Source organism: Vanrija albida (assembly GCF_041260175.1).
Source record: "Vanrija albida strain AlHP1 chromosome Unknown contig_6, whole genome shotgun sequence".
Taxonomy (NCBI): domain Eukaryota; kingdom Fungi; phylum Basidiomycota; class Tremellomycetes; order Trichosporonales; family Trichosporonaceae; genus Vanrija; species Vanrija albida.
This window is the reverse complement of record NW_027191425.1, coordinates 2064036-2082374: the sequence shown is the minus strand read 5'-3', so window position 1 is coordinate 2082374 and position 18339 is coordinate 2064036. Positions and strand designations below refer to the sequence as shown.

Below are 18339 nucleotides of genomic sequence, written 5' to 3'. Positions count from 1 at the left end.
GTGCAGGTTGCCGCCTGCCGCCGCCGCCACTCTACCTCCCTGCTGCCGCGCCGTGCTCCCCGCCCACGTGAATTTAACCTCGACTCATGCATCACCGCCAGGGGGTTGCACGGCGGAATGTGCGTGCCTGTCGTCCGTCGGCAGAGCTCGGCCGTCGAGACGACGACAACAACGGCGACGACGACGCGGACGGGGGCGTACTGACTGGCTGGCATATCTCGGCGTCTCGGGCTCATTCATGATCGCCGGGCCGTGCGCTGGTGGCGCGGCGGCGGGCGGCGTCGAGATTGGCGGCGTGTTGGCGGCTGCCTGCCGCGGCAGCTCGAGCCGCCTCCCGGCGCCACAGAGCCCTCCGCCCGTGCGGGTACATGGCGACTGCAGAGCCACTACACGACCACTGCACCCCAGATGTTATGAATTGTACCTGCCACGCATACATATACACGAGGGCGCGAGGCCCTCCCACCTCGGGACCGCCGACGAGCACACAGCTCGCGGAATGCAACTGGCATAACTCCCAGGCCGGCGTCGGGTTTGCTCGGGCAGCAGGGCGGGGAAGTGATGTGGGGTGTTTCAGCATGTGCGGTGGCGTGGCAGTTGGCATCCTCTCGACGTCCAGTCGAGCAAGCCGGCCTCACATAAGGCTGTAAGGCGGCAGCGGCTCACGCCCCCACCCCTCCTCCTCGGCAGCAGCGAGCCCGGCGCGGAACGACGCCACGCAGTGCCCCCGCACCCCGGCCCCGCCCTCGACGGCCGCGAGCGCCGCGTCGACCTCGGCGTCTGTCCTGCCTGCCGCGCGCAGGGACTCGACGAGCGCGGCGAGCACGGCGTGCGTGTAGGCCCTGCCGCCGCGCCCGGGGTCGGAGAGGGCGGCGATCGCGCGGCGCGGGGTGGTGATGGGGCCGATCTGGTCGTCAGCGGGGGCGTGGAGAAGGGGGAGGGACTCACTGCTGCGTTGGGGGCGGAGGGGGCGGGCATTGCGAGGGCTTGGTTGGGGTGCGAGCGTGGCTGGATTTCGAGGTTGGCTACGTTGCGAGCTTGGTGGAGTTGCGAGCTTGGGTAGTTGCGAGCGTGGCTGTTAGACTAGCAGCTCCCTCTCCTCGCGGCCGCTGATATGAGTGAGGACGGACGAGCCACGGCGCGCCCCCGACAACCACCACAGCCGCGGCTCCTCGCTGACCAAACGCATGTCCGACGCGGTCGTTGTCTCAGTGCATCACAAGCACACCACAGCTAAGAGGGCCAGCTGACGCCGCCGCCACAGCAGACGGTTGACTGGACGGGGACCCGCGTGGCTGCGCTAGCGGGCGCGGGCCGACAATCCACTTGATAACGGCGTGCCGGGCGGGCGGGGGCCGACCGCCGCGTCGCGAGATAAGCACGTGCTGGTGTGCATGCGCATGTACACATGCGCTGCACTGCGTCATGCTGTCTCACTCGTAGCTGTCGCGGAGTAGCGTGCACGTTTGGGCATGACCAAGCGGGTTGCGAGACAGCTCGAGTCGGAATTGGAGCGACGGGCCCGAACTAACTCGCGGTGACCAGTCCCACGGTGTGGCGTCGCGTCGCGTCGAGTCGAGTCACCTCACCCCTGCTCCTCCCCATGCTCCATGCCGGACGGTCTTGCTCCTGACGAGACGAAAGTTATACATGGAACTCTACAGGACGCCGAGGCTCGGCGCCCGGCGCTCGGCGCTCAGGCTCGGGCAGGTCGGCTCGGCTTCGGCTTCGGCCCAGGGACACCTCACTTCTCCTCCTCCTCATCGCTCGAGTCGTACGGGATCTCGACCCACTCGCCCCGCGCTTCGCGGCGCTCGACCGCGCCGCCGACGTACGACACGAACGCGACCTCGGCCTCTGGGGAGACCATCTGAGGGCGCCGAGCGGCCGAGACCGGCGTGTAGGCGGGCAGGGAGAGCTCCCTCCGCACGGCGGCGAAGGCGGCCTTGTGGGCCGGGGAGGTGCGTGGCTCGAGCACGTTGAGCTTGTTCGTGAGCTGTTGGGCTGAGAGGGGGCGCCGGCGCTGTAGCTTGTGCGAGGCGTAGGCGTGGATTATGGCTGCTGCCGCGGAGGGGGAGAGGGCGTGCTGCGGGGCGAGGGCGGCGAGCAGGCCCGCGGCGGTGGTCGGGGCCGCGGGGGTGGGGTTGCGCTCGGTGGGCTTGGACTCGGGTGCGCTGGACATTGTGTTGGGCATGGTGCTGGTGGTGCTGCTGTTGTGTGGCCTGCCCAAGAGCCGCAGTTATATACCCCAGCCCGGGAGCCAGTCGGACCCGCCACTCGAGTCAGCCAGCCGGCGTGGCCCCGCCTCGCGCACGCAGGAATGTGCGACTGACTCAGCCGCTCGGCGGTCGCGCAGCGCGGCGCGGCGCATCACAGTCGCGTCTCGGACCGAGATCGGGTCGGTCGTCGTGGTGTGCAGCATGCGCACATGCACGCAATGTGCAACGCGACGGCAGAGCAACGAGCAGTCGAGTCAGCTGCAGGCGCCAGGCCGATTGGCCCGTCGCGCCCGCCGTCGCGATACCCGCCCACTACCCGATCGGCCGCACCGCGCGGGTCGGCCACAACACGTCAGTCGGATCAGATCACGCGCGTCACCTGCACATCGCTGCATACATGGGCAGGCAGTGGGCAGCGGGGCTGATGCACGCGCCGCCGGGTTATCTGATAACTTTGTTGAAGCGAGCGGCCACTCGCCGCGTGCCTGCGCGCAACTCGGCGCACAGGCCGGCGCTCAAACAAATCTCTGCGTCTATGTCTATGTGATCATGTCTCTATGGGTGCTCGCCGCTGCAGCGGCCACAGCTCGGCGCTCGCGGCGCGGGCAAGTCGCCGGGCGACCATCACCGGCGGGCTGAGTGGTCGGCCGATGGTCGCGCCTTTGTCGGGGTCGGGCCCAACGACGTGGTGACTACCATCCACCATCCACCTACGTTCATGCCAACACCCGCTCACCCCCCCACGCCGGCGGCGGCCCCCAGCTCTCCTCAACGACGGGCGGGACCGCGCCCCAGCTCTCGACCTCGGCCCAGAACGCGAGCTCGGCGCGCAGGCGGTCGGTCGCGCCCGGATCTGGGTCGGCGCTCGTGTACGCCGGCAGTTCTGGGTCGTGCGCGGGCGCGACGCGCACGACGGCGACGGTGGGTTCGAGGCGGCGCCGGCGCACGCCCATGCCCTTTAGCACGCGGCTCGCTGGGAGCGCGTAGGCTGCGCGCACGGCGAGGAACGTCTCGGCGTATTGTGGGAGCTGGGCGCGGCGTGAGCCGCGGTCAGAGGAAGAAAAAGCCCACTTACGCAGCGCTCGAGCGACTCTAGCTTGAAGACCACGCCGGACGTCGACTTCTTCTTGCCGAGCTTGTGCTCAACGTAGCTGCACACGACGGCGCGCGCGTATCTGGCATCCGTGAGCGGCGGCACACGGGCACACGACGACGACACGACTCACACCGCGTCCTGCCGGCACCTGCGCGTATTCAGCGCGCCGACGACCTCTGGCGCCGTCATCTTTGTCCCGGCCTGTGTCGGGTCAGCTAATCGCCGCGCGCCACTACTCACGACGTCGCGGCACGCCGGGCTGTGCGGGCAGGTGTGCTTGCCCATGGTGAGTGAGTGTGTGGTGGCGAGTGGGGCCGGCGGTCGCTTAGTGGAGCTGGGGAGGGGCGGTGAGGAGAGGCTGGGCTGGGCGGCTTGGCAACGGCGCACAAGCAGGACGAGGCGAGAGACAGAGTGCAACACCAACAGCTACACCTACTCACAACAGACTACAATAGTTTGCATGCTCGGACGGGCGCCGTACCACCTCCGCAGCGGCGCCGCCGCCGCCGACTCCGGACTAGGGCTCCGTACCACATGGTCTTTCCGGGGGGAGGCGCCGGAGCACCCCGGCCCGCTCCTGTCATACAAAATGTCACATCACGCCAGTCAGCGAAAAGCGCCCAGCTCTGCCGGCAAGCGGCGACGCAACCCGTCTTGGCGCCGCTGAGCAGAGCAGCGGCGGGGAGGGCTGCGCCGCGCCGCGGCGTGCATGCAGCGGCGCCGAGTCGCCGTCCGGGGGACGGTGTCGTGGGTGGCTACGCGGCCCGGCGTTCGGGGGTTGCTGCTGCCCCACAAAATCAGTCTACAGTGTCTATTTTCTATGTCCTCGCTTCGAGCCTGTTCGAGCCTGCAGCTATGTAAACGCAGGCGGCGCGTCCCGCCCGGCGACAGCAGCCGGCGACCACGGTGGACACTGGTCCTCGGCCAGGAGGTCGCCCAGCGCGGCGCCGGCAGCGTCAGCCAGCGCGGCCACGGCGACAGCGCTCGCCGGGTCGGGGTCGACGCGCGCGTACGCCGGCGGCGAGCCCTCCTCACCCGCGCGGACGACGGCCTCGCGGGCGTCGCTTGCCCCCAGCACGCGGCTCGGGCCGAGGCGGTACGCCCTTCGCACGGAGCGGAACGTCACTGCGAACTGGGGCATCTGGCGTCAGCGTGCACACGAGAGGCAGCTCACCTTCGTCTCGAGCGTCTCGAGCTTGTGCGCGACGCCCGGCGCGTCCTTGCCCTTGGCGTACTTGTGCTCGACGTAGGCCGAGAGCACGGCGGCCGCGAATCTGCGGGGTGAGCGGGGGCTTGGGGCGGGGGTCGGGGGCGGGAGGGGGGGTTGGGAATGGGGTCGGGGGCGGGGCCGAGGTGGGGGCGGTTGTGGGTTGGGGAGGGGGAGGAGCACGGCGCCACGTACCTCGGCGCCGCGGCGGCCAGGCGCGTCTTGAGCTGCCGCTCGACGTCGTACTGCGTCTCGACGGCGCCGATCTGCGCGTCAGTGGCATCAAGCTGCGGGCTTACGCTGATGCGGGCGCCGCGGAACTCGATCTGGGTCATCATTTTGGGCAGGAGCCAGTCGGCGGGAGCTTCGGCGTCGGCGTCGGCGGTGAGCTGCACAGTCGCTGGCGAGCAGGCGGCTGCCTTGACGAGGGCGGGTTGGGAGAAGAGCAACAGCAGCAGCAGCGACAGCTCCTTCCCCCCCCACGTCGTTCGTAGACCGGCCCGAGGGCAGAGCACCCCGCAGCACCTCATCCCTCGCGTCAATTACCGCCGGCGGGCGGCTCGACGGGCACTTTGGCTGCAATGCCCGCTGCATTCCTGCACTCATTGTAGATCCGGCGGCCGCCGTGCCGCCTGCGCTCTCGGGCTGATCGGGTCAAACGTGCATGGCCTGGGTCTACTATTATGGCCTGGGTCTACTATTACGGGTGGTACTGCTTGCTGTTACAGGTGCTGCTGCTCTACCGCTGCTGCTGCTACTGCTCTACTGCTACTGCTGCTACCCGCATCCCCCACCCTACGCCGGCGGCGACGGCAACTGCCGCGCCCCACTCGTCGAAGCCGCACTCGGCGACGACTCCGGCCAACCCGGCTTGAAAGTGGGGGCAGTGGCTATATCCAGGGCCAGTTGCGGCTTGCTATCGGTGTCTGGCACCGCGGGCGAGGTGGACGGCCCGGCACTGCTCGACGCGCCAGCACTGCTCGCCGCGCCGGTACTGCTCGACCCCACATTGGCGCCCGTCGCCGCCTCGATCGCAGCGAGCCTCGCCTCGAGGTCGCGCCGCGCGGCCTCGGCGAGCTCGAGGCGCGCGAGCAGATCGGCCGTCGTGTCGACCGGCGGTGGGGCAGCGGCAGCAGCAGCAGCCTCTGCGCGCCTCGCGGTCGCCTGCTCGTCCCGCACGGCCGTCTCGCGTTCGGCGTCCTGCAGCGTGTACGGCGGCAGCGCTTCGCCCGCCTGCGCCGCTGCCTCGTCCTGCGCGCGCGTGACCGCCGGGGCGATGTACGGCGCGCGCTGTGGTGGCGGGGGCACGGGGGGCGCACCGGGCGCGGGCGGCAACCCAGCAGCAGCCGGCACATAGCCCGGATATGCGACCGGGTACACGGCGGGCTGGGCGATGGGGTACGGCGCCGTCATGTACCCGTAGGGGTTGTACGCGTGCTGCGGGATGCCCGCCGCGCCGTGGTACTGCGCGTTGGCGCCGGCCGCAGCGTGCCCCGACGGCAACGGGCTGCCGTACGTCGGCGGGAGCGAGGTGACGGCCGCGGCGCGCAGATCCGCCTCGGTGAGGACGGTCGACCGGGGGAGGCCAAACTCTGTGCGGCAGTCGATAAACTCTTTGGCATATTGCCGTCGCTGAGGTCAGTGGCTGGCGCACAACAGACTCACGAGCTGCTCGATCATCTTCAACTTGTCGTCGATCTGCGTAACGGACACGCCGCGCTTGACCTTGTTCATAATGTACGACCGGATGCAGTCGTGGGCCCACGTACCGCTGGATTGCAGGTGCCGCGCGTCGAGCCTCGAGAGCAGGTACTCGCGCGAGTGGATCGAGCCGACCTGGCGGGCGTCAGCGACGGGGCGCGCACAACACTCACAGTCGTGCTTATCGTGTCCTCCTTCACTGGCACTATTCGGCGCTCTGGCATCTTCATGACCTCTGCCCGGATCACACGCACCCGGCTTGGGCTGTTGTGCCGCTCCTGGTCGTCAGCTCGCGCGCCTCAAGTACCACCTTACAGTCTCCGCAATCCGGTTGAGCCTGTCGATGAGCCGCGCCCGTGGCATCTCGCGCACTTGCTTCGTTCCCAGGTAGCTGCGGATGTACTCGTGCGCGATTCTGCTGTCAGCTGAGTCGGGTTCGTTGTACCTACTCTGGATCCTGGGCCGCCGGCGTGCCCAGATGCTCGAGGAGCGACTCCATCGAGTTGATGGGCCCGTCATTGCTATCCGACGCCCTGGTCCCCTGTCCGCTTGACGCGCCGTCAAACTTGTCGAGCCCGAACTCCTCCCGCACGACTCTGAACGTGTGGTCGTACTGCGGGAACGCCCACTCGAGCGACTCGAGCTTGCCGGCCACCTCGGATGGGTGCCGCGAGCGGCTCAACTTGGCGCGCGCGTACGCGCGGACTACATCAAGTCGGTATCTAGTGTGAGGGCAGCACTGGGGCGGGGCACTCACGATGGCTCGCTGGACGAGTTGAGCGAGGACAGCTCACGCGCCGCTTCTCTGTGCGACGAGACGGATCCGACCTGGGGCGTCAGCGGTGAGGCGGCGAGCAACCTACAACTACAGTCGTGCCGGGCATGTCGTCGTCGCCATCGCCGTTCACAGACGAGCCCGAGGTGACTCGGTACGGCGGCTCATCCTCGAACGGTGTCACGTCGGCCTGGGACGGTCTTCGGTCGACGCCGAGCCGACTGAGCAGCGCGTTGGGGGAGGGAATGGGGAGGGGCATTATAATGGTCGTCTGTTCGGGCTCTGTACTGATGTCTGCTCCAGCTTGTATTTTACGAGCAGCTGGAAAGAGTGCAACTTCAACCTCGTAGGAGCAGTGTTGCGGCCATGCGGTTACCTTGTCCGAGTCGGTCGTTGCCAAGCGATTGAGTGTCAACAAGGCACAACAACCGGTGCACCGGTGCACCGGTGCACCCCCTGGCCGCTTTTGCAGTTTCCAAATGTAAAACACCCGCAGAAGAGCCTAGAGCGAGATGTTGAGATGTCGGGGCTGGTCAGGCAGTGCAGGTCAGTAGCCATGGAGCTATGGGTCAGGCAGGAAGGACGAGCGGGCATCGTAAGCAGACGCACCGACGAGATCTTGACGCCATTGCCTTGCCGCCGCCACCTCGTGACGCGGGGCAACGGCAGCGATAAGGCCAGAGCTCGGTGTTCAAGGAGAGGAGCATGCGGTATAACCCAACCTCAACAACTCATGGCCAGGGAAGCAGCAGCGCGTAGCACGAGCACGCGGGGTGGCACGGCCCGATGCAGCGAGCACGCCGGCGGCTACGCACGCAGCAGGCTCGGCTTCCCACGACGCGACGGCGCAGCTCGTCGTCGCCGCCGCGGCGTGCCCACCAGCAGTGCCCATCATCGAATCAGTCGTGTTCCTCGGTCCGTGGATCCTCGGCGTGGGCGAGTAGAGTCGTCGACAGCCCCGGCTTCCTCCACCCAGGCCCGCGGCACTAGCAGCGGCAGCGGTGTCGGCGGGTGGCCGCTTGGTGAAAGCGGTGCACCGTGAGAGTCGAGTGCGGTGCTGGATGTCGCCGTGTCGCCCGATACCGCCCGATGCATGCGCCGTATGCATAGATCCGTCGCGCGAAATGCGCCGTGCACGGTGCAAGAGGGTGCGCGCTCGCTGGCTCGGCGTCGGCGCCGAGGAAGGGAAGGGTGTTGGTCGGGGGCGGAGGTATCGAGGCATCGTGCATGGGTGTGACGCAAACACCGCCGCCCGCCCGCCGACGCCGTGACGCATTCAGCCAGACAGACTACATCGACGCTTGTCCATCTGACTCTTTCTCCTTTCTCATCGGCGACGGCGACGACGACCACGACGACATCAACGACGACGACAGCACACGCACACCACCTTGCTGCTGCTGCTGCCACTGCGCGCACACCCACCACTGCGTCGTGCCGTCTCCTTGCCCACTGCCTCCTCCATCCACTCGCAGCTTTGCCGCCCATCCACCACTCCACCATCGTCGTCACCCCGCATCCCACCCCATCATGTCGTACCCGGGGGCGGGATACCGCAACTCGACCGTAAGTGTACTGCGCAACATCGGCCATGTCGCTCAACAAGATGCTCCAGGTCGGCATGATGCTCTCGGCGTCGGACGTCATGTTCGCGCTCGAGTCGAACCGCGCGCGTACCGATCCGAGGTGAGTCGGCATCAAGCGCGCCGCGCGCACGCGAGCTCACACGCGCATAGCTACGCCGAGGCCATCATCCGCTCATATGTCGAGACCAAGCTCGCGCGAGGCAAGACAAAGCCCGACACTAGCAGCAAGCTAGAGATCCTCGAGCGGCAGGTGCGTCGACGCCCGCGCGGCACAGCTGACCTCAGATGCCGCGCTTCGGCCGCGAGTTCTACGCCGTGCGCGGAGCGTACGGTCTCGGCCAGTCGCGTGTGCTGCGTCCGCCGCCGCCCTCCGCCGCCGCGGCGAGTAGGTCGGCGACGACAGCGTCGCACCAGCGCACCGTGAGCTCGACGTCGCAGTCGTCGGCGGCAGCAGCGCAGCGCGCATCTGCGCGACTGCAGCAGCTCGCGGCCGCACCTCCCCGCCCACGCGATCCCGAGGGCCCGACCGACGAGCCGCCGCCCCCGCCGTACTCGCTCGAAGACTCCAACCCCGAGGCGACGCAGGTGCTAGCCGCGTCGCTGTCGTCCAATGTGCAACCCGAGGACTTGGACGGTGCGGCCACGTCCATCCGGAGGTCGTCTAGCACGACATCGCGCAACTCGGCGCCCCCGCTGCCGCGCCGGAGCGGAGACGACCCCCGGCCCCCTCCACCAAACGGGATGGACTCGGCGAACGGGTCGATAGACGATGCGGAGCGCCAGGCGCGCGAGGAGAGCGAATTGGAAGAGGCCATGCGCATCTCGATGCGTGCGGAGAAGGAGCGGCTCGACTACGAGGCCGCGATTCAGGCCAGTCTCGCTCAGGCTGAGGAGGACGCGTTGCGCAGGAGCGTCCAAGACAACATGGAGGCCGGGCCGAGCAATGCCGCGGCGTCGAGCAGCGCCGGCCCATCGTCGTCATCGTCGTCGTCGGCAGCACCGCAGCTCGCGCCTCCGGCCCAGACGGATAACCTCACGGACCTGTTCGGCTCGATCAACTTTGACGCCCCGACACTGACGCCCAGCCCGGCCCCTGCACGCCGTGCGTCGGTGGAGACGCCGCCGCATGGCTCGCCGCCGCCGCAAGCTGGCGCTCACACCTCGCCGCTCCGACCGCAGATCACGGGCATGCAGAGCCGCAACCCGTTCCTGACTGTTGAGGAGCGCGAGCTGCTGCAGTCGATAGAGGAGGGCACGCCCGGCCAGACCCCGTCGGGCGACGAACCACCCGCTGCGCGACCAGCCCCGTCCCCGCACAATGGGAACAAGCCGCTCCCTCCGCCGCCCGCCGACGTAGCCGAGGGCGAAGAGTACGAGGAGCCGGATCACGACCAGCACCGGTACAGCCAGCACTATGCCGGCTCCGTTGGCCAGTCGTCGACGCACTCGGAGCAGGTGCCGCCATTACCGACACAGGAGACACAGTACGCCGCGCCAGACGGACCACCCCCGGGGCTTTCTCAGGCTCCAGGCCCCGCGTACGCTTCACCGGACGGCCCGCCACCAGGCTGGCAGAGCAGCCCCATGGCGCCGTCCTCGAATACCAACAGACGCCCGTTACCTATCCCATCTGGCTCGGGTAACGCTGACCAGTCGCACTTCCACCGCCAGAACTCGCTCGCGTCGAGTTACGGAATTGAGAGAAGAAGTGTGTCTGGCTCGTATGGCGGTGAGCGACACAGCACGCTGCCGTCGACCTATGAGCACCCGGGCGCATCCAACCTCGAGCGGCATAACACGGTCGCCTCGACATCCTCGCAGTTTTCCGGCAGCGGGTACGGCTACAGCGGTTCTGTCAACGGTGGCACTCCTGGACTCGACGCCAGCGCGCCCGTCGGCTATGCTCCTGGCGCTGGCTATGGCCAGACGTCGTTCCCTCAGGTCCCGTCGATCCCCGGTGTCCCAGCGGTTCCACCCATCCCAGGATCGTACGCTTCGCACCCCCCATCGCCACCGCCTGTCCCGCCCCACCCCAACTCACTGCCCGTGCCCGTCGCCTTCCCTGTGCCGCAGTTCGGCAGCGGCAGCTCACCGGGTGGATCCTCAATGTCGTCATACTCGACCCCGTCGAACCCGGGACCACCGCCGCCCATCCCTTCAAGATCGCCAACCGTGCCCTCGCCGGCACTCGAGACCGCCGCGCCCATCATGGTCGGCGGCGAGGCAGCTCTTGAAATGCTGAGAGACTACGACACAGTCTTCCTCGTCGACGACAGCACGTCGATGACGGGCGAGCGATGGGAGCAGGCAAAGGCGGCGATCATGGGCGTCGTGGTGCAGGCCGTGCAGTATGACGACGACGGACTGGACATCTTCTTCCTCAACTCGAAGCGTGTCGGCAAGGATCTGCGCACGGCCGAGGATGTCGAGGATGTGTTTGCCGGTCTCAGGCCGCATGGTGCGACGCCCACCGGGGTGAGAATGGAGACTGTTCTACGCGACTACATGTCGAGGCTGGAGCGATCGACGACCAATCCCGAAGAGGGGGCTGTCAAGCCGATGAACCTGATCGTGGTTACGGACGGTGGTAAGTGCAGGCAGGAGAATGCGGAGCGACGAGTTTGGCAGCACTAAACTGACATTAGCGTTCGCGAAACCTGTTCGACTACGTGCTCTTGCCTCGTCGCCCCAACTCGACCGTCCAACGTTGCTGGAATCAGCCCCAACGGACGACCCGGAGAGCGTGCTGGTGGCCATTGCCAAGCGTCTCGACCGCGGCGACTACCCGCTGTCGCAGGTGGGGGTGCAGCTGCTGCAGATTGGCGACGACGCCGAAGCAACAGAGGCGCTGCAAGAGCTCGACGACGGACTATCGGCAGCGCACGGAGTACGGGATATGGTCGACACGGTGCCGTACAACGGCGAGGAGATGTCGGCCAAGCTCATCGTCAAGGTGCTGCTCGGGGGCATCAACCGGCGGTTGGACCGTAAGAAGGCGGCATAGTGTGCATTGGAGGGTACTGAACGGTAGGGTGGACCGTGATAAGCGCGGAGAGTGCAAGACGGCGAGTGTGCAAGGAGGCAAGATCAAGCAGATCAAGCGAGATGTCATTGTCATCGGTGCGACCGTGGTCGAGTGGGGAGAGGGGAGGGGTGGGAGGGGAGTGGGGAGCGGCGTGGGCAGGAGCGAGTGGGGCAAGAGGCGCGCCGGTGCCGTGGACACCGACAACGCCGCGATGGCGACCCCAGCTGCCTGTGCCGGAATAGGCTGCGCAAGTGAATCGCAGCCCATGGCAAGGCGGCGGCGTCAGCAGCATGCCCTCGCGCCCCGGCGTCGCGCGGAGCCAGACATGGCAGGGGCGCCCCGGCGCGCCAGCAGCATCTGTAGTGCCGGGTCCGGCGGCGGCGCCGCGGTACCGCCCCCCGCTGGCCCAGGTGCTCGAGCACGCCGAGCCGCACATGGTGTACACGCCGTCGCTGACCCCGACGGGCGCCAGCGTCCTAAGGGAGGCCTGGCGGCAGCGCAGCCGTCGGGGCAGCAGCAGGCAGCGCCAGCCTGGACGCGCGCGTACCCCGACCCACGCGCGGGCCGGCGGCGGTCGACGGGCTAGTAGTGGTCATGCGATGTGGGTAGTAGCAGCGATGTATCCTCCTCCCTTGTATCTCCGTCCACCTCCACCCCGCCGGTGCCCCGCACGCCGTGGCGCAGACGGGCCGCGGCGATTGAGCCGCCGAGTCTGGGGGCGCGGGGGCGGGCAACGGCACGGCGCAGAGTGGACCGAGGGGGCAGGCAGGGGGCAGACGCCGGCGCCGGGGACCGAGTAGTGCAGGAGAGGGCAGGACGACGCGTCTGACGCCAACGCCATTGGTGGCGTCGCGTTCGTCGGCAGTGTGTCCGTCCGTCAAAGTTTGTTGACTGGGAGAGATTGGGAGATTGGCCGAAGCGACGAGGGCCCGACGACGACGAGGACGGGGGCAACGATAACGACGACGAGGGCGGCGAGAAGAAAAGGCAACAAAGACACGTCGAAGCAAACGGTGTGTTTGCCGACGATTGCGCCGACGACCGACGACGGCGACGCCCGGCCCACCCCACCCAACGATCCGAGCGGTGGCTGTGTCTCGAGCCTGCATCTTGCCTTTGCTCTGCTCATAGGCCGGCGAGACGGCGGCGGCGACTACAGCGGCGACACGACGGCGACGACGCGACGGCGACAGCTCGACAGCGACGACGACAGCAGTACCACCCGAACCTCCCCCCCCCCCCCCACGCAATGGGCATAACATCCGTCACAACCACCTTCGCGACCATCCGCCCCTCGGTCGCGTCGCACCTCGGCGCGCCGAGCCGCGCGCCGTCCCGCGTGAGCATGCACGCGAGCGTGCACGACGCCGGCGGGAGCGGGACCGCGAGCGACGCGCTCAGCGTGCTCAGCAGCACGAGCTTGGCGCTGCCTTCCTCGGTCGGCTGTGCGGCCGACCCGCTGCCCGTGCCCAAGACTGCGGGCGAGGTGCTCATGTGCCTCTCGCTCTATAGGGGCGGGGGGTACGGCCAGTACCCCGTCGCCGTGGTGGTCGCGTACGTCGAGAACAAGTTCAAGCGCGGCAAGTCGCGCGCGGGGATTATACGCAAGCTCGAGGCATTGGAGAAGAAGGTGGGCGGGGCGGTGGCGGGGGTGGTGGGGGAGGAGTGGGAGCTGAGGCTGACGCCGACACCCAGGTCCCATCGTTCAGCAGGTCGTTCGCCGCAGTGCGCCAGCTGTACCACCTCGGCCCGTCGCGCGTCGTCGACATGGAGTGGCCGCCGTCGTTCCACGACGCCAAGGTCCTCGGCGACCTGCCCCCGCACTACTCTGCCGAGGACGCGCGCGCCTACAACGCGCGCAGGATCAGCAGCCTGAGCTACAGCTACGCGTACCCCGGCCCGGTGCAGCACGGCAGCTCGTCGGGCGGGGCGAGCGACGAGTCGCGCCCCGCGACGGCGTACGACGTCGACGAAGTCGACGCCGCCAAGACCGAGGAGAGCTCACACACCGTCATTGCCGAGGTGCCGCGCATCGTCGAGCCCTTCCCCGAGCCCGAGGAGGCGCAGCCAAAGACCTCGCTCGACCGCTCGTGGACGATGCGCTCGGTCGAGTGCGACGGGGGCGCCGAGCCGCTCCCCTCGCTCGACGGCGTGATGCACACGCTCGGGGACGAGACAGACGAGGAGGAGCACGATTCCGACGCCGACAGCCTCGCGGGCCGGCTGCCGCCCCGCTCCCTCTGGTCCACGGCCGAGAGCCTCATCAGCTCCAGCTCGGAGGGGCACCGCGCCGTGCGCTCAAAGGTCATCGTGCTCGTCGACGACTCGTTTCCCCTGCTGCATGAGTGGGCGGCGGCGCGCGACCAGATCGCGCGCGCGGGCAAGGTCGCCGAGCGCGAGTGGGGTCTCGGCATCGACGTGTACTTTATGAACTCGAAGCGCGTGGGCAAGAACCTCAAGGCTGGCGAGGAGGTCGAGGAGCTCTTCGCCGGCCTCGAGCCCCGCGGGCCCGTGCCGAAGAATGTGCGCATCCGCGCGCGTGTGAGGGAGATTTTGCGCGAGGTCCTCGTGCACCTCGAGCGGACGGCCACGAGGGGCACGATGCGGCTCGCCATGGTGTATGCGACGAATAGTGGTGGGTAGCGTCGCGGGGGGAGGGGTTGCTGACGCCCGCCCGCAGACTCGGCCGAGGTCGTCGACGCCTGCCTCGAGAACTTGGCCAACAACGTCGCCCTCAGCGTCGCGTCGGCCCTGCTCGGCCCCATCCCCGTCGACCTGCTCGAGGTCGGCACGCTCGACATCTCGAGCGGCAACATGTCGCTGCGCGCCGCGCAGCTGTGAGGAGTGGATCGGATCGGTTCAGCGTCGTTTGTTCAGCATACAGTAATAGTGCATTGGAGGCTTGTGGATATCAGGAGGGTGGGTGGGTGGCCGTCGACGTGCCTGGCTGACGCCAAAGTCATGTTGTAGTATAGGAATGGAGCAGAGCATTGAGCGCGCAGTGGGTGGCGACACGCGACTGACTTTGCCGTCGTCGTCTTTGACTTTACACCGTCTCCACATTCCCGTGCCGCTGCCAGGCGGTACTCTCACTCACCTCACCCCGTCTCCTATCCACGCCGCGCGCACCACTCCACCCCGGCATACATCGCCGCGCCCACGACCATGCCCCGCAACGAGCCCTCGCTCCGCCCCCGCCGCTCAATGCTCCAGCTCTTCGCCAACCTCCTCGACGAGCGCCCGCGCGGCCGCTCGCGCTCCCGGTAAGCTGGCAAACGGCACCGCTGACCCCAGGTCCAACCCGCCGCAGATGGCGACAGAGGTGCCCCCCAGCCGGCCGGGGACCGCCCGCCCGCCGTCGTACGCCAGTGTGAGCTCGATCCCGCCGTATACGCCCTTCGTTGGCGTCGAGGGGCCGCGCGCGCCGCGCCGCTCCGCCGCGGAGAAGGAGCGCCGCGCCGTCGAACCGCCCGAGGAAGACGCCTACGCTCCACACGAGCTCGAGGGCGGGCCGTACCCCGCCCACGCTCACCGCCCGCCCACTCACCGCCCGCCCGCCCACCGCCGCTCGCAGAGCACCCACGCCGGGCAGCAGGCCCGTGGCCAGTATGATGACGCGGTCGAGGCGCATGACCCCGTCGAGACGCTCTTCACGCCGGTCAAGGGCGGCGGCGCCGAGGTGCGCTCTGGTGGCCCGCGATACCCCGCCCCGAGCGGCCCGCTGCCGCCGGTCCCCAGCACACCCAGCACGCCCCGCCTGCGCCGCTCGCACACGGTGCAGACGCCGCGCACGCGTGCCAACTCCGAGGCCACGCCGCGCCACTCGGTGGCCACGCCACGCCCCGCGCCCACGCCCGCACAGCACGCATACGACCCGCACAAGCGCCAGGTGGTGCTCCTCGTCAACGACGGCACAGCCATGGCGCCGTACTGGGCGCGCCTGCTCACCGAGCTCGGCGAGGCCGTCGCCGCGGCCGAGGGCTGCTGGCACCTCGGCATCGACGTCTTCTTCGTCAACTCGGCCAACTATGGGCGCGGGCTCACGCGCGAGAAGGAGGTCGTCAAGGTATTCGAGGGCGTGCGGCCCACCGGAGGGCCCGTCACCCCCGAGATTCTGCGCAGGCGCATCGTCAAGATGGTCAGTAGCTACGGCCCGAGCTGGAGCCAGGTCGGCGACGACGGCATGAGGGTGCTCAAGCTGCTGCTGTACGTCGGTGACTGGTGTAAGTGGTCGGTCCTGCTGGGCACGGGGAATGCTCACGCGCCAGGTTACACCTCGGACCGCCCGGTCACGCTGCTCAAGCGCCTGCAGCGCAGCCACACGAACAGCTTGGTCAGCAACCTGTCCAACCTGGAGCGGTACCTCGAGTAAGGGAGGGGGGGGTGGGGAGGGGGGAGGAGGAAGGAATGGGCCATGCCCTCGTCACTTGTCGCCGCCGCTCGCTGCGGATATGTATGCCTGTTGTCACTGTCAGCGCTGTCGCCACGGCCCCATGCACTCACGACAGTCGCCACTCGAGCACGCCCGCCACATGCCATGCACAGACACGAGTAGCAACACCACTTGGAGTCGACTCCACGCATGCTGCTTGCAGATTTGCGAGTCTTACCCACCTCGGCGTAGTAGTGATACGCAATCCCCCTCCCCCCTCTCTTTCCCTAGCGCGCCGACTGACTGGCTGCGGGCATGCATACGACGGGGGTCGCATTTGCGGATGACCACTCTGGGCAACTGTCGAGGGCCTTGTCCGACTTTTCGAGAAGGGCCACCAAGTGCCTTGGCAAGTCCTTATCTTGAAGTGGTAATCCAAATAATGCCGGCCTGCCCATTAGGGGGATATTACTCGGTGGGGCGAGGCGAGCGGCGAGCGCGACGACGACGACGACCAGTTATCCGCCGAGCACCTGCATCGCATGCACGGCCTGCTCCACTTTGAGCGTGCACTCGTTTGTGCTTTGCAATATCGCCAGTCGTGGTGCGAGGGGCATGCTGTTGGTCGGCCATTGCGCGTCGGTCGTCGCTGCTGTCGCCTCATCACTCTGAGCGCAAACGACGGCGACGACAACTCGGACAGCGACAACGACAAGAACGACGAGCGGCAAGGCGATAGTGACGATCAGCACCGCGCACTCGCCCCCCTTCCCTTCCCTCCTCCTTTACTCGACCACATCGCCTTCCTCTTGTTCTCTTCAACTTGTTCCCCCCTCGCCCTCGACTCACCTCGCCCGCCTCTTCTGTGCCTACGCCTTCTCTCCCACTCGCCGCACCTCACACTCGTTGCAACATTCACTTGTAGCTACTTGTCCCACTCGACCACACAGACAGTCGTTACCTGACACACCAGCTTGACCTCTTCCTCCTCTTCCCTCGACCTCTCCACGCGACTCTGCACTCCCCTGCATCTCGCCACCCCCCACCCCCACCCGCCGCCGGGCCAGGCGCCATGGCGATCAACGTGTGCGAGGTCATCCGCCCTCCGCCCATACGCGACGCCCAGGCTGTCCTGCCGTGCCTCTCCCGCCCAGACGAGTACCCCGTGCCCAAGTGAGTCGCCTCGCGTGGCCCACCCCAGCTGACAGCAGCATCGCGCCAGTCATCCCGCCCAGCGTCCGCACCCGCCGCCACTCGCACCGGCACTCGTGGCTCACCGCGCCGGCGGGGTACGTGCGGCCCGACATTGAGCCGCCGCCGCGCCCCGCCGTGTGCGAGTCGGTCGCGCGCGTGTCCCGCTCGATATCCGTCAAGCGGCTGAGCGCGCACAGCTCCGAGTCGACCCCCCCGCCGAAGGAGACCCGCGCCTTCCCCGTACCACCGCAGGCCAACCCGCCGTGGTCGACCTCGCCCGATATCCGACTGAGCTTTGCGCATGACGCGCCGGAAGCTACAACCCTCGTCAGCCGCAAGCGCCAGTCGCTGCCGGCCAGACGCACGCTCGCAGTCTACTCGAGCTTGTCCCGCCGAGCACCTCCGCCACCAGATACGCCGCCGCCGATCGATCTCGACGTGGATGACGCGTTCACTGCGCGTGTCGAGTCGCCCCCGCCGCCTGCCCGCGTCGTGTTCATCGTCGACGACTCGGCCGGCATGGCCGACTCGTGGTGGCGCGTCAAGACGCGCATCGCCCTCGAGGCCTACCTCGTGTCTGGGGCGACTGGCGTCGGCGTAAACGTCCACTTTGCGCTCTCGTCCAAGTGGCGCTTTGATCTGCGCGACGACGCGGGCGTCACATCCGCGCTCGAGTTTACCCCCAGGGGGAACGCGCCCTCGTGGGACAGGATCCACGAGTCGTTTCGCTCCCTCATCGCGCAGTACACGCGCGCCGGCGTGGCCACGTTATCCGTGGTGTATGTTACCAACTCTGGTGGGTGTGGTGCCGTGTCCTATGCTGACTCCAGCATCGATGCAGCGCGCGACGGGAGTCGCGTACGACCTGCACAAGCTCCTCAAGAAGAATGTCGCCTTACTCGGCAAGGACGTCAAGATCGGCGCGCTCAATGTCGATTCTGGCGAAATGTCCCTGTTCACCGTCAAGCGACTACTATAGAACGGCTGGTCCTCTCCTCCCTCCTCACCTCACCGCATAGTCTCCTGGACTCTTTAATAGCATGGTCGCGTCAAGATTTTTGTTGCATGTTGATTTGTGAATCTCGTCCAAGTCACACGACGCGACTGACTTTTTGGAAGTTCCGGCGGAAAGAACGAACAGCGGTGAGGAATGGCCACAACCTG

The 18339-nt window shown here is 67.7% G+C and overlaps 8 protein-coding genes across 8 annotated transcripts; 4 read left to right on the top strand and 4 right to left on the bottom strand.

The window, feature by feature from the left end:
- Window positions 1–634: 634 nt before the first annotated feature.
- Q8F55_008213 (uncharacterized protein) lies at window positions 635–978 on the bottom strand (the record flags this gene model as incomplete). Its single annotated transcript, XM_069356612.1, has 2 exons — window positions 635–907; window positions 949–978. The coding sequence occupies 2 exons, from the start codon at window positions 976–978 to the stop codon at window positions 635–637; spliced, it is 303 nt and encodes a 100-aa protein (XP_069206453.1).
- A 766-nt stretch (window positions 979–1744) lies between these two features.
- On the bottom strand, window positions 1745–3600 carry Q8F55_008212 (uncharacterized protein; the record flags this gene model as incomplete). The annotated part of the gene is made up of 5 exons (XM_069356611.1): window positions 1745–2004; window positions 2956–3247; window positions 3295–3394; window positions 3446–3516; window positions 3556–3600. 5 exons carry the CDS (start codon window positions 3598–3600, stop codon window positions 1745–1747), a joined length of 768 nt encoding a protein of 255 aa, XP_069206452.1.
- A 568-nt stretch (window positions 3601–4168) lies between these two features.
- Q8F55_008211 (uncharacterized protein) lies at window positions 4169–4860 on the bottom strand (the record flags this gene model as incomplete). Its single annotated transcript, XM_069356610.1, has 3 exons — window positions 4169–4456; window positions 4490–4589; window positions 4718–4860. 3 exons carry the CDS (start codon window positions 4858–4860, stop codon window positions 4169–4171), a joined length of 531 nt encoding a protein of 176 aa, XP_069206451.1.
- Window positions 4861–5317: 457 nt separating this feature from the next.
- Window positions 5318–7257, bottom strand: Q8F55_008210 (uncharacterized protein; the record flags this gene model as incomplete). The annotated part of the gene is made up of 7 exons (XM_069356609.1): window positions 5318–6154; window positions 6188–6358; window positions 6397–6501; window positions 6539–6638; window positions 6673–6945; window positions 6981–7051; window positions 7087–7257. The coding sequence occupies 7 exons, from the start codon at window positions 7255–7257 to the stop codon at window positions 5318–5320; spliced, it is 1728 nt and encodes a 575-aa protein (XP_069206450.1).
- A 1271-nt stretch (window positions 7258–8528) lies between these two features.
- On the top strand, window positions 8529–11588 carry Q8F55_008209 (uncharacterized protein; the record flags this gene model as incomplete). The annotated part of the gene is made up of 5 exons (XM_069356608.1): window positions 8529–8564; window positions 8614–8684; window positions 8735–8834; window positions 8870–11171; window positions 11305–11588. 5 exons carry the CDS (start codon window positions 8529–8531, stop codon window positions 11586–11588), a joined length of 2793 nt encoding a protein of 930 aa, XP_069206449.1.
- Window positions 11589–12858: 1270 nt separating this feature from the next.
- Q8F55_008208 (uncharacterized protein) lies at window positions 12859–14450 on the top strand (the record flags this gene model as incomplete). Its single annotated transcript, XM_069356607.1, has 3 exons — window positions 12859–13239; window positions 13305–14244; window positions 14290–14450. 3 exons carry the CDS (start codon window positions 12859–12861, stop codon window positions 14448–14450), a joined length of 1482 nt encoding a protein of 493 aa, XP_069206448.1.
- Window positions 14451–14774: 324 nt separating this feature from the next.
- Q8F55_008207 (uncharacterized protein) lies at window positions 14775–15981 on the top strand (the record flags this gene model as incomplete). The annotated part of the gene is made up of 3 exons (XM_069356606.1): window positions 14775–14872; window positions 14904–15832; window positions 15878–15981. 3 exons carry the CDS (start codon window positions 14775–14777, stop codon window positions 15979–15981), a joined length of 1131 nt encoding a protein of 376 aa, XP_069206447.1.
- A 1072-nt stretch (window positions 15982–17053) lies between these two features.
- Window positions 17054–18154, top strand: Q8F55_008206 (uncharacterized protein; the record flags this gene model as incomplete). Its single annotated transcript, XM_069356605.1, has 3 exons — window positions 17054–17154; window positions 17193–17971; window positions 18006–18154. 3 exons carry the CDS (start codon window positions 17054–17056, stop codon window positions 18152–18154), a joined length of 1029 nt encoding a protein of 342 aa, XP_069206446.1.
- Between the last annotated feature and the right edge of the window lie 185 nt (window positions 18155–18339).